Source organism: Falco cherrug, chromosome 4 (assembly GCF_023634085.1).
Source record: "Falco cherrug isolate bFalChe1 chromosome 4, bFalChe1.pri, whole genome shotgun sequence".
NCBI lineage: Eukaryota > Metazoa > Chordata > Aves > Falconiformes > Falconidae > Falco > Falco cherrug.
This window is the reverse complement of record NC_073700.1, coordinates 38,495,620-38,509,558: the sequence shown is the minus strand read 5'-3', so window position 1 is coordinate 38,509,558 and position 13,939 is coordinate 38,495,620. Positions and strand designations below refer to the sequence as shown.

Genomic DNA, 13,939 nt, shown 5'->3' with positions numbered 1-13,939 from the left:
CAGATTCTGTAAGAGGTTTTGTTCCCACTCAGGCTGCTGTGCTGCTGGCCTTCCAAAATAATGACAAACCCGAGCCAGCCGCCTCTGGGAGCTAATGGCCTACATCGCTTTCACCAGCAGCTCTCCACTTTGCTAGGCAGTGGCTGCTCCGTTCCATTTATTGCAAACCTCCTTTCCCACTTCATGGGGCTGACAAACATGGACCGCCTGACATCTGCTGAACCTGTGCTATTAAAAGCCTTGCAGGGTGTTTGACTTTAAAAGTAATACCTGTTGTGAGACCAGTAATCAAAACACAGTGGAAGAAAATTAACTGCAGGAAAGAAACCCACCTGTGCCTCAGCGATGACCTCGCGCGTGCCTGGCCGTGCTGGGGCAGATCTCCCCTTGGAGAGCCACGGTGGAAAGAACAGGAGAGGCAGAGCAGGGGGGAAAAAAACCCAACAAAAAAACAACATAAAAGAAAACAAAGTAACCAGGATAGGAGCAGGGGAGAGGGCAGCAAAGCCAGTTACAGCTTAGGCATCATGTGCCACAGCAGCAAGTGCAGAGGTTGCGCATACAGCTGCTGCAGCTGCAGCCGCAGCCCACTTCTCAACTGTATAACCCCATTAACCCTTTGCGGGGTTCTAACCAGCCTCACTAATTTCCTTCCCCGATCTCAGACAGGGCCCCTAGGCAAGCCTCTCAGCCCTGGTGCTGGCTCAGCTGCTCTGTTAAGGGGGCAGAGCCATGAGACAACTGAAGTGGCTTCAGCTGACGGCAGGAAGAGGCTGAAGGCCTTGGCTTGCCACACCTGGATCTGCTGGGGCTGTGCCAGCAGGGAGACAAGGGAGAAAGCTGTGAACAGGAAGGTCCAAAGGGAAGAGAAATTGCAGAGGACAACTGTCCAAACCTGGCAAGAACCCAGTCAAGGCCAATCAGGCAGCACTGTGACCAAGACCACAATGTCTTTGTCTACAGCGCTGGCACTCCTGACCCTACCCAGAAACGAGTCTGAACACCAAGGGCGTAAATCATTCCCCAGAAGGCAACAAAGAGCCTTAACCACATCCAGTCGGGCAGAAGCGAACAGCAGAGCAAGGTCTGCAAGCTCCTTTCCAGCAAAACGGTGAGGATGGTCAGAAAGAAGGGCAGCTCATCCCTCTCCAGCAAGAGACTTCACTTCCTTATTGCTACAGTGCCTCCTGGTCTCCGCAATGAACGCCTGACAGCAGTGGTATTTTCTCTCTTCTGCAGGAGAAACAGCCCACCTGGAGCTCTGCAGCGTTGCACAGCGAACGGCTCTTGTATGTGGTGGCAAACATTGGGAGTGTCCTACTGCTCTTGTGTCCTGTGGAGGTGCATTTCCCCATCCGCTTCCCTCCCATCGCAAACCCTCTCCCTGGGGCCACGCCAGCTCACCACGCGCCCGCCCGCCTCGCTGCCTGACCCAAGCCAGGCTGCACCCCCAGGGTCTGCTGTCTGCAACTGCCTCGGGTGAAGGGATTTCTGAAAAGCAAATTATTTGTTTCAGAGAGGCTTAACTTCTGTGCCACGAAGGCAGCGAAGGGCAGGGCAGTACTGAAGGGCAGACAATCCCCCAGCAGCACAGGGCTTCTTGCTGGCTGCAGAGACCATCCTCCTCAGCCAGACAGGAAGGCTGCAGCTACGCTAGGGGATCAACAGACAGCACAGGTTCACACACAAATTCACAGTCCTGGCAGTTTTTAAGTGTTTGCACTATTTCCTAGTACAGTTTTGGCCTGTGCCAACTAGCACTCTGCAAAACAATATTCCAGCACCACGTGGGGAACTCATGTTCCCTGCTCCTGGCTGGCAGCTGTGATGCCAGGCGCCTTTTTGGGGTGGTGGGGAGAGCTTACTGTATGGATGCCGACCATACTGCAGCTGGTTGCAGCTTCCTAGTACAGATGTAGCACTTAGGAGTGCCCAGACACACAGACAAACTGCCCACACGTGCTGAAGGCCGAGCACGGCGGTCAGAACAAGTGCCTGCTGTACGAACCGTGTGTACCTGCTCGGACACGGCTCGTTCAGGTGCAAACCAGGTGCAAAGCCAGTCGCTACGGAGCAGCTTTATCTGCAAAGCAGGGATCCCAAGGGGCACAGCTCACAGTTCCGCTCTCATCCCCATCCCATCACCTGGAGGACTAAAGGACCGGTGCTGTCAGTGCAGGCCATTGGGAGGGCTCTGAGGAGTGTGTTTTTAAAGCAACATAAGGGATTTATATCCACGCATCTAACCGCTGCTACACTGCACTGATCCCCTCTTCCCAACAGTCTGCCCCAACAGCTTCACAACACAGCTTCCCTGCAGTCCATGTGCCACTAGTTACACACTGCAGGCTGAGGCTGAAGTGCAGGGCAGTGCACAGAGATTCCCAAGAGCAAAAGAAAAATAGGAAAATATGCATCTAGGCAGATGAGAGAGCAGTCAGCTGGAGGAGAAGGAAGGGAAAAGCAGGCCTGGGGCATGAAGGTTCAGCAGGTAAAAAGGTGTTTCACAGAGTGGAGGACTGTCACTCTCAAGCACTGTCAGAGAAGCTCTACAGGCACACGGGATGGTTACTTACATCTTCCTCCGTGTCTCCACCTTGCATTGTTCCCACGATCCGTGCGCCAGCTCTTCCTGCAAGAGCAAAGAGAACTGTCATAAAGCCTGTCTTATGGTTAACACCGAAGGAGAACAAATAATAAAGTTCAGAGTTTACATTTTAGAGGACTAGTCAAACGGCAGTGAGAGGATGAGATCCCGATGCACGCAAGGTTCCCCCTGTTAAGACCTAGAGCTCAGGAGAAGGTAGAGGAGGGTAAGGCTGACAGTCATTCTAGTCAGGATGGCATTTCCACAGCCACCTTGTGCCGGTATGACAGTTCTGACAGGATAAGAGGCAACAGACACATTAAGAAACGGGATATTCTACGCAAGCACAAGAAACCACTTTTTTTTTCTTACCGTGAGGGTAGTCAATCACTGCAACAATGTTGCCAAGAGAAATTGTGGAGTCTCCATCCATGGAGATATTCAAAACCCATCTGGATACGGTCCTGGACAAACCTCGTGTTTGAGCGGAGGGGTTGGACTAGATGATCTCGAGAGGTCCCTTCCAACCTCAACAATTCTGTGAGCTGGCATATTCCTTCCTCTGCTTTGGTACACAGAGAACAAAAGCCCATCTCTTCCACGTGGTGAACCTCCCATCCTTTAGAGAGCTCCCTATGCCCGGATCCTTTCTGGTACCCCAGTAGGGACTGGCAGCTCCCAGGAATCCTAGGCAGTGCCAAGGCAAACCTCAAGAACTTCTGTTGAGAGTTGGATGTGTAAGTCTCAGGAAGCAGGTGGGGATCTCAGGGTTGCAGGGAGTTCACTGCAAAGGGAGAACGCACTTGTGCCTTCCTTTGTTACTTTTGGCTACGTAGAGGCCATATGAAACAGGGAAGGTGCTAGCACGGTCTGCTTTGCTGGGAAGGCTGCCCAGAAGGTGCTGGGAGTGGGTACTGCAGAGTTGTGACTGGGGAAATTCTGCGTGTGGGCTGACTGGGTGACTCAGCCCTGCTTCCCGGAGCCACCAGAAGTCACTCAGCACTAACCAGATGCCTGTTCAACAGTCCTGCTGTGATCATCACACTTCACCACCCGTTTATCTCCTGTCATGACTAATTTTCTCTATGCCAAATACGGATTTTTCCAATCTAGAAAAAATCTATTTTACTTCTTTTTTACCATGAAAACAAAGCAACTTCAAAATATATGCTGTCAAAGCCCTTTTGTACACCCCAAAGTACAAAACAATACAGGTCCCTGTCGACCCCTTTGCAGATTGATTTGGATTAGTTGTAGCAAAAAGCTGGCTAATTGTCCAGAAGTCACCAAAACCCCTTGTTGCGCCAAGGCAGGTAATTTAAAGGATCTCTTGTCTTTAAATAAAAAGGTTAGGTGTCCTCTAACCATCAGGTTGCTGATAACACAGGCAGTGGAGATGGAATCATAATAAGATTTCTGGACAGATCTCTCTTCAAGCTCTCTTCAGAGACTTTTGCTCTAATTGACACTACACTAAACACTCAATTTGGAGATGATTACAACTGACCTTGTTAGGTGCCAATGGAACCACATTTTTGCCCAGCCTACAGATGGCTCCAAGAGTTCAACTGCAATTTTGCCGTGTAGAGGCTCAGCATGAAGCGTTAGATAGGGAATTATTACCTCAAAGGGAGAAAGCAGCAGGGAGCTCCTAAAACTGACTGGTAAGACAAAGCTGAGAGAGATCCTGAATATAAGAGAATTAAGATATTATGTAAGGAGAGCTGATGAAATAGGACAGTTCAAAAATGCCAAGGGAAGGGCTTAGAGAATGCTGACAGAAGGCCTACAGGGTGCTGGGTGCTGCTCTTCCATCAATGGAAACAGTAAGGACATCTCATGGGCATCTAACTTCTCACATTTGGAGGAAGACAAGAATCAGGGACTGCCCAGACTTTGATCCCTACATTGCTGAAGCCAGCAGCACCTCTGAACTAGAGACTGTGGGACCAGCAGGATTAGGTCCTGCAGCCCAATCCTAGGACACTTGCAGGAGACACCCCAGGTTGCAGAGTGGCTGGAGTTTGTGCACTGAGCTGTAGACTGAAAAGGAGAGAGAGCAGATTTTCCACATTGGTTGAAGAGCTTCCGTGACAAAGGCGGGAGTGTTATTTTAGCTTTCAGATCATAACCCCCCAAAGTTTCCGTGTGTGGGAGCAAGGAGTGGCAGATGCCATGGTGCATTTCCATGTGTACTGGGGGAGGCAGGAAACAGAGGAGTCGCCTGCACAGGACAGGGAGAGCTGGCAGGTATGGGAGCTGTTTGTCACCTGACTTTTTCTGGGTTCAATTTAGCTGGGCTCAGCTTGCTGCAGCATTAGTGCTGCACCACTCTGGCCACAGAGGCTCATGCAGCTTCCGAGCAGGTGAGAGCTTGTTATGTTTACGTACGGATAATGTGAATTCAGCTGGGACAGGCTGTACAAAGTGATAATTAGGTAAAATGTTAGTAATGAACAGACTGCAATTCACTGCACCTTTGGATTCAAATCTAATCTCTGCGCACCACCATGGTTTATAGCCACTAAGCCATCAAAAATCAGAAGCGAATGGGCATCCATGATTTTAAGCCTGTGAGCATTTGCCGTTTCTCCTCCGCGCGTGATGCTTGCCATTGTACTACCCCATGCAGCTGCCCACAATAGATCCACAGGACTAGAATTATTTACATGTTCTTACCCAGCAGTGGGTATATGTTAACCCTATGCCTGACAGCAAGAAGCGACGCTCAACCTGAGAGTTAGGGCAACCCGCCCATGAGGGGAAGGGAGATTTGCAGCTGAAACATTTCGCTCCCAGTTTAGAGATCTGCATTCAGTCTCCAACTCTTAATGCACATTCACAGCATGAGCTCAGATAAGACACCTCCCTTCCCTCTGCATCACCTCCACACGCAGAAAATTGGGATAAATCTTTTGCCTGATCTTCCTGATCCGTGTGCCCGCTGGGCACTGTGTTCGGAAGTGTGAGTGTAGCCCCTAGCACAAGGCCCTGATCTCAGCAGTTTCTAGGCATTGCTAAAGTACAATGATTAATGAAGCACACTACAGCAGCTGCCCAGGGCGGGCACACTTCTATTTATTTCTTGCTCCTCCACAAAAAGGAAATTCACTTGGAAGCGAGTGACATGTATCCCACTATTTCAGGCCTACAATCTCTCCTCCTTCTCCACTGGTCCAGTGTGGCACTGGCCATAATCCAGGCTGGAAGCATACAGAAATATCTCCTCTTCCTCAGGAGCACCCAGCTTTGCTGACACAAAACATACAGCCAAAGACAGTTCTTTTGGGAGCAGATGCTGAGATGGTGGGAGGAAGCTCTATTTCCAGTTAAGACATTCATTTCTCTGAATTCCAATTGCAGCCCTTGTTTTGGTGCTTCCAAACACACTTGATTACCCCCCTTTTCCCAGCTCCATCAGCCTGGTAATATTGTCCAGCAGCCACTGTATCAGGAGACTAAAGACTTTGCAGACTCTTATCTGAGGGACAGGAATCTGCAGAGATCCACACAGAAATTCATGAAAATGAGAAGAGCAGCTGTGTTAGCTTTCTCCCTCCCAGGTTAATTTCCTTTGAGCCCTGTTAGCCAGATCCAGTGGCTCAAACAGAGTGTTGACTGTTTTTTCCCTCCTGCTTGACTTACAGAGGCAAGGAAGAAGAGACTAATCTGACTCTACAAAATGCTTTTATAAAGTTTACAATTAGGACTTAATTTGCTTTACTAGAAAAATATATTCACTCCAGGAGCACAGCCACAAGGACCCACTGTACGCCACGTGTACAGAGCCCCAGTCACAGTAAAACTGCACTTGGTGAAGTTCACAGGGAAGGAATTTATTTTTAAAAGCTCATGGAGAGCAACATCAGTTTGGTAGAGTCCTCTGAGGTGCTCTGAGAGCAGGTGCATTTATGAAATTTTCCCCCTTGACTTCACACATCAAACAGCTGGAGAACTTGAGTCCTGCTAATTCACAGCCAAACACCTTTCTGCCAGACCCAGGCCTTATGCCTCAGCCTTCTCCCGCTGCCACCACCACGGTGCCTGTGACATCCAGACCCAACCTCCTCACTTTGACAGGCTTTGAATCAAGGCAAACACATGCAACAAGAAGCCTGCAAACCCCAGGGTTCAGGAAGAACCATCAAGAAGGGAGCAGCCTGGCCAGGTTAGAAGAGATTTTTGTTTCTGTTGCTCTGTACTTCTTGTTATCTGCCAAGAAAGCAGATGGGGATTTTCAGAGGAGCTCCGGGGTTACAAACAATAATCACAAACCCCACACAGACAGGAAAGGTAAGAAGAATTTGGCGCCCAGCAGAGCCTGTGGCAAGGCTGCTGTTGGTATCTGACTCACCGCTGCCCACCTGACGCCACATCAGGTTGATAGCTCGCCCTCGCCCTTCTGTGCAGACATCAAAATCTATTTTGGCCTCTGAAAGCACGAGATACAGAGCACCTGCAAGCCCCATTGAGTATGTGAGCTGCAGATTCCTGGTATTTTTGAGAATCAGGCCTTGCCATGCTGGAACTGCTGGGACATCAGGAGGATGCTGACAGTTTCTCCACACCCCTGGCAAATCCTCCCTAATGGCACTTGAGTTATCAAGCCTGGCATGACTCTGAACAAGACACTTTCTTCTGGGTTTTTGGGGGTTTTTTTCTTCCCCAAAACCACAAGCTCCAGGTACTCGGATTGCAGCAGTGGGACAACCCTGCTCTCCATTTCTCAAGGGTTTCTGAACAGACTGGCTGTGGGGAATGGCCTGGGAACACATCCTGCACTAAGTTGCGTGCCAGTAAAAGGCAGCTGTCCCTGCGGATGAAGCTGAGAGATCAGGGATGGGATTGCACTGCATTTGAATGATGCCTAGACAACTGCAGTGGGCTTCAGTGTGTTTTTCTTATCAAGACGCATTTCCACAACAGAGGAGAACGCAGCATTTTCAGAAAGCCTGCTAATTTTGTTACCATCTTGGTTTTGCAAACATAAATGCACTTGCATACATTTCTTGGTCTTGGACTCAGAGATGTCATTTCCTTTAGGAACCACAGTGAAGGGAAGAAATAGACTAATTATTTAACATGTGTTTTTAAAAATTAAGCAGGTGACAGCCACAGGAACTCAATGTGAACAAGACATCCAACAAGGAGCAGACAGCTGTTGCTCATTCCTAGTTTAATCCCTCCACTCCCCTGCATACTGATGACACACCTGCAGTTTCTACACACCTGGGGAGGTTAGAGGGAAGGAAAACATTCTAGAAATTCAGCAGCCGAAATCTGAAAGCGGCCACAAGCAGGGAAGAGAATTGCCACAAGTGGAATCTGACTATTTCCACTGAGAACAGGACTTTTCTACTTTTCAGCTTGCGTGCTGTACAGAGGGATTTGGAAACAGGACCATGTAAGCTCACCTGAGAAGATTTCTTGCTACTAAGTCAAAACTCCCATTCTCCCTACAGGACTACAAAAACCCAAGGGCTAATTCAGCCTCCGCAGCCTTTCCCCCAGCACGCATGGTACCTCTGGCCCTTTCCTAATGTCTTGCTAGCTGGCTCCTACTTATTAATCACAAGCTCAAGTTTAAGAAGGAAACAAGACAGGGAGGCTAAACATCATCATCTCAAAACACTGTCTGCCACCACAGCATCATCAGCATGCTCTGGGTGTGTGCTGCTCCGCGCCGCTGCCTCTGTGAGATGCATCTGTACAGGAGTGGGGATCCCCACAGGCCTGGCTACAGCATGGGAACAGCTGGTGCTGGCAAGCCAGCCCGCGTCCACCGAGACACGGGACCACACTCTCTCTGCCCCCAGACTCATGTCCGGTTTGACTGTTGCGTACTTGGTCCCATTTCCTCCAACGAGGTACACTCTGCTTTCTTAACCAGCCCTTTATTGTCATCTGCTGCATCCAGAGACACGTTTGTTCTTGCTATGTTAAACAGTGCAGGCTTTCACAGGCAAAAACGTTATCTATTCAGTAGCAAGTAGGCTCGCTACCTGGCTGCCAGCACGTCATTACCACATTGATCCTCTGGGTCAGTTCTGCAAAGGCAAAAGGCTCTGAGAGCGCTGCTCTCTCACTGTTTGACTTTGGAGTGATTGTTTGCTGAAAAACATTCAGAGTTTTATAAAGCTGTCTTCTTACAACAAAGCAAAACGTGGCTGAAGTTGTTACTGTCTCAGCAGTGAAATGGTCTCTGTGCTCCAAACAGTGTAAAACCACCCCTTAATGCCAACATGATAATAAAAAACCATAACAGCTAAAGCATTCAGATAATTGGTTTACAGGAGCTGAGAGATCCTGGCAGTGTGGAATAGAGGGTGATTTACTGCAGATAAGCACAGTTCCACAGTTCTGCAAGTGTGGATCATTTCTGCTTCATTCAGTTGCATTTCCACTGCCTACCTTGTCACAGGCACGGTGGGTGCCAGCCTGCCATGGCCAATCCTATCAGCCAGCGCCACCACTGGGAAGTGAAGACACCCTCGCGATGCTAAAATGCATGAGACTGGGAAGACGGATATACACATGTAATAACATCACTTCAAAATCTGCCACTTTTGACAGCACGGATGAAAAAAATCCACTTTAATTCATGGGGAGACTGGACAGGTTCTTAGGGAAAAAAAATAAATCTACTGAGGGTTAGACTAAAGCCGTGGAAACCACATCCAGCTCAGGAAATCCTGATGGGGGTTGAAATGGTTTGAGAGCAGGAGGGAACGTGAAGGAAGTTCCCACACTTTTCCCCAGGCATTTTCTTTCAGCCGGTGCTGGAGACAGACCTTGCACCTGACCCGACACAGCAGCTTCTGTGTTCCTAGGGCAAGGCTTTGCTCTCCTCATCCTGATCCCCACCTCATCTGCATGCGAACAGCCATTCTGCTGCAAACTACGGGTTTATGGCCTGTTTCAGGCAAAGGGCAGATTGTTAAGACCTTCAACATTGCAAGAATTGCTTTTTCTTTGGCTCTCTGACAAAACAAGAGCCTTATTCTCTAGCATCACTAACTCATGGTTTAACCTCAGGGAAGTCCAAGCATCTATTTTATTTGCATAACAGCCTCACTTACCTATTGCCAGACAGTTTAACAGCGCATGTGAATCTTTATTCACGTTGACAATATTAAAATTAAAAGTTATAGACGATAAATCAATTCTCTAAGTTACAAAAGCAAATGATTAGAGACATATGGATTTATGATAATAAGCCCCAACAAGGAGGAGACTTGCCTGTAATCATGGCGTTGTGATGACAAAACAGGTTGTAGTTTCACAAACCCAGTAAGCCAGCATCCGTCAGCTTGGTGCCTGTCCTCCAATAAATGCCTGCCATTTATTTTCACTCTCACGCCTGCTCCCTCCTCGAACAGAAGCCTTCCCAGCTTCCTAAAGCCGGGTTTGCTGTCTTGTTGAACCAGAAACATTGAGCTCAGAGGAGACAGAAGCTCCACAGTGCGTGACAGCTTCCTTCTTAACCTGCTACTGCCTACTCCTCTTTGTACCTGGAGAATAAGCGTTTGATTTTCTCTCTGTACCACAACAGCTAGCAGCCTGGCATGTCTCCCCCAGTTAACACTCTTTTCTGCTCCATGGGAGACTAAATCCGATACCTTCAAGTTTTTTAATTGGCTAAAAGAATAAAACCAGGAGCAGCAATATTGTCAAAGCTGCATTTAGTTTGAATTTTGCTGCATCTAGACAAACCTGAAGAAAGGACTCTTGAGGGTGAAAGTGTGTTGATTTTTCTCAATTATACCAAGTGGCCTAATAAGAGAGATTATCTCTCCCTGAGAACCTTGCCTTTATAATGGCAAAACACACTGGAATACCTGCCCACCTATTACAGACAGAGGGGGAAGTCTTATCTTACAATACTAATAACCTGGAAATTAGAGATGTAAAACTGAATCACAGCAGCTACAGGAATTGACCACTGTGGACCATTTCTCCTTAGTCTGAGAGCAAACATGGCTTAGAAGCACCACCATGTAAGATGACACAAAGCTTCAAAAGAAAGTGATTGAAATATCTTGATTTAAGTCAAGGAAAAATGCAGTAATTAATACAAATAATGTTCTTGTTATGCTGCCTTATTTATTAAGTGCATTTTAAATGCAAACTACCTGTGCCGAAGAACATGTACAGATTCTTGGTGTGTTTAATGACAAATAGCCAGCGAATGTTCAGGCCTGGTTTTCTAAAGAAGGTGATGCACCTGACGTTTATCTCAGACCTTGACATATCTCCGGAACTTCAGCTGATGAGGGTCAGGCAGTCAAATATACCACCTGTTGATGAGGGACCTGGACCAAAGGGGCCCCTTTACCCAGACAGAGAGGTGCAGATCTGAGCCTGCTTGTCACAGAAGCACGCACTCTGGATCAGGCTGGAGCTCCCAAAGGCAAGCTTTGACCTGACTGGTGTGTCTTGATACAGTCCAAGCTTTTGCTCCTATGTTCTGGATGGATAAGAATGGGCAGGGCTGAGCGAGCTCACTCTAACACGAGCAGCAGAGTTGTTAGCGTTAGAAAACTCAAGTTTTCCTAAACAAAAAGTATAGACTTTTTGAACCAGCGGTACGGACAGAGAGCCTGTTATTAATCTCACAGTGTAGCTACAGCTAGAGCAACTGGGCAACTTGCCCAAAATGATGATGCATAACCTCAGCAAAGCAGAAATGTGAGCCACAATCCTTCCCTTAAGAGTCTTAACAATGTTTGTATCCACTTCTGCCAGCAGAGCACTGTAGGACTGCAGCGCTGTGAGTTAGGATGGGGAACACAACCTCAGTCCCTCTGGGTAGGTAAGGACCTCAGGGGCCGTTTAACATACCTGGAGCTCCTTCAGTAGTTCACGGCAGGCAAGAGGCAAAAAGAGTAGAGAGTGCTAAGGGACACTTCTGACTTACACAGAGATAAGGAGAGTGAAGATTGGGATGGCAGATGTGTGGTTAGCAAACAGCACACTCAGAGGATGTAGAAGTCAGAGGATAATTATCTGCCAGAGGTAGTTTACTAAAAACTGGAAGAGACCTACACAGCAGAGGAAACATCTCAGGGATTTGAACTGCTTGCTTCAGTCTGACAAGCTAATGCTGAATCTCCAGGAAGTGTAATTAATGATAACAAAGCTCTTCCTAGAAAAAATTCTACTTGCAACAAAATCTACAATTTCTATAATAAAGCTTTTCACTCCTAAAACTGGTATTAAGAGCTAACTCTGACTGCAGCCTGTACCCACATCATTAGGTTATGACGCCCTCTGAGATGAACCATCACAGACAGTTACGCAGTCATTTCCAAAGCTCTAAAAACTCTGTCCAAACCTTTCCTTGAGAAATGGCAATGTAAAACCCTTAGGGAATAAAACCCTTAGGGAATATTAGCATTTCTAGCACTTATCAAGGATTTTGAAGATTTATGAAAAACAGAAGAACTGGGGATAAAAATGCTTGAATTATATTGACTTGAGAACTTCAGATTCTTGCTTTGGTATCAGTCAGAGGAGAGAGCAGAATTCAACTCAGAAAAAACACATATTTGCGGTTTAGCTAAGTAACAGGTTCCAACAGAAGTAGCAGCACATGAAATTACCCGCACAGGCACTTCATCCAGATCCCAGAGAGGCTTTTGCTGATGGTCAGAACCACTCACTGCTAACAAGAACACCAAGAAGAACTAATCTGATTTCGTTGTCATTTTGCTTGACTACGGACTAAGCAGAAGGTTTCTTTTTCCACCTAAGCGAAACACAGACCCTCAGACAGTAAATCTCCGAGTTGCTTCTGACCAGGGCTCTAGTGGAATCAGCAGCCAGAAGCTGCAGTCCTGCTCCACAAAAACAGTGGCAGAAGCCAGATGTCCTTCCCTGAAAGAAATAACTCAGGTGTGCACACCCACGACTGTGTCAGTGCGGGTGGCTTTATAGACTTGCTCAAGGTCTCCTTTTGAGGAAGGCTCTACTAGAATGAGCGTCAGCAGCTAAAGGGAAATAAATGCTTTGCAAGGAGAAATGGTATTCCTTCTCCACAGCTTTGTATAAAGCTACTTGAAGAATCTGTAAGGCAATACCAAAGCACATTCTACTTTTTTCAGTATAATCCTTAATTTGCTCCCCCCAAAGTACTGCTTTCTCCACAAGACACTGTCCTCTTACAGCTCATGAGAACTCAGCAGAGCCAATATCCTTGAATGACAGCTGGGTCTTCTTACATTTAAGGTTACTCAGATAATTCCAGCACATCCTTCTGAATACAGGCAACTGAGGAAAGGTTGATACCTTGCAGTAGTGTTTGCATGGTGGTGCGCCGCTTCATGATTTGCCTGTCTTCCACTTCACTGTCAGATCCTTCATCCTCTTGAATCTCTACATCGGAATCATCATTATCTGGTTAAAACAAAAACAGTGGATAAATATCACTGAAACCAACCCACAACTCCGAACAGCAGCTGGCACAAGAGACGCTAGCAGTCTCTACCTTTGTGAAGTCCAAGATTAATTAAAAATGCAGCCTCAGACAGAGCATTGGCTCTACTGATGAGCACAGGGAAACAAGTAACACCCACATCCTAAGTAAGGCATCCTTCTACACACAAGTGCCAAAGAAGCAAACAATATAAACAATTGTCTTGGGACAACGCTCAGGCTGTACTGTAAAGGTACTGTTCTAAACACACTCTCTGGGCACGGAGCGTGTGTACAGTCAGAAGGTGCTATTTCAGCAACTGATTTAAAAAGAATCTTTTAAAAGCATTTGGAAAGTGTGGTCGTATTTAATATATCTCCTAGTCTTTTACCCTGACATAAACAATATAAAAAACTGTCCCCTTAGACTGTTTGCCTTTCATTTAATCGTAGCTGTTAGAAGAGCACAGTGAGACACTCCCAGACAAACAAAAGCAGTTACAGGCAAACCCAAGACACCTGGAGAGACAGGAAAGCTTCCCAACATGCAGGAACTTCAAGTATTTTCATAATCTGCCTTTGTTTTCTTCTTTCTATCCAAACTAAAGCCTGTTTAGTTCCTTACTCCCAGTTCCCCAGTCACCAAATCTGAACAAACCTGAAGGACTTGGATAGGTCCTTCCGATGTTTGAAAGGATGACAAAACTCTTCAGATACTTAGTGCCTGCAAAGAAAAGGGCAGGCTGTTCTCCGTGCCAGCTGTACAAGTCCTGCCTTGAGGGTCACATCCATGATCAACCAAACTGATTCTCCTTTGAGCCTATTCTGAAGTAGAACAGCGGGTGGAAAGTTTGGAGCAGGCTCTGCTCTGCTCAAGTGTTCTTCTGCCCCACGATCCTTCTATCCCTGTCTCCTTGGTCATGGAGCCTGCTTGCATGC

At 47.2% G+C, this 13,939-nt stretch overlaps 1 protein-coding gene across 5 annotated transcripts in view; it reads right to left on the bottom strand.

Annotated features, from left to right (window-relative positions):
• Positions 1-13,939, bottom strand: part of CLUAP1 (clusterin associated protein 1) — a 68,732-nt gene that overhangs the window by 500 nt on the left and 54,293 nt on the right. For 3 of the 5 annotated variants that reach the window (XM_027801874.2, XM_027801871.2, XM_027801872.2), the window contains 3 exons: positions 12,875-12,982; positions 2,577-2,632; positions 333-386 (listed from right to left, as the gene is read on the bottom strand). In XM_027801874.2, coding sequence (XP_027657675.1) covers positions 333-386; positions 2,577-2,632; positions 12,875-12,982 — 218 coding nt within the window. The remainder of the gene's footprint in view (positions 1-332; positions 387-2,576; positions 2,633-12,874; positions 12,983-13,939) is intronic. The other 2 variants (XM_027801873.2, XM_005436780.4) reach the window with 1 other exon arrangement.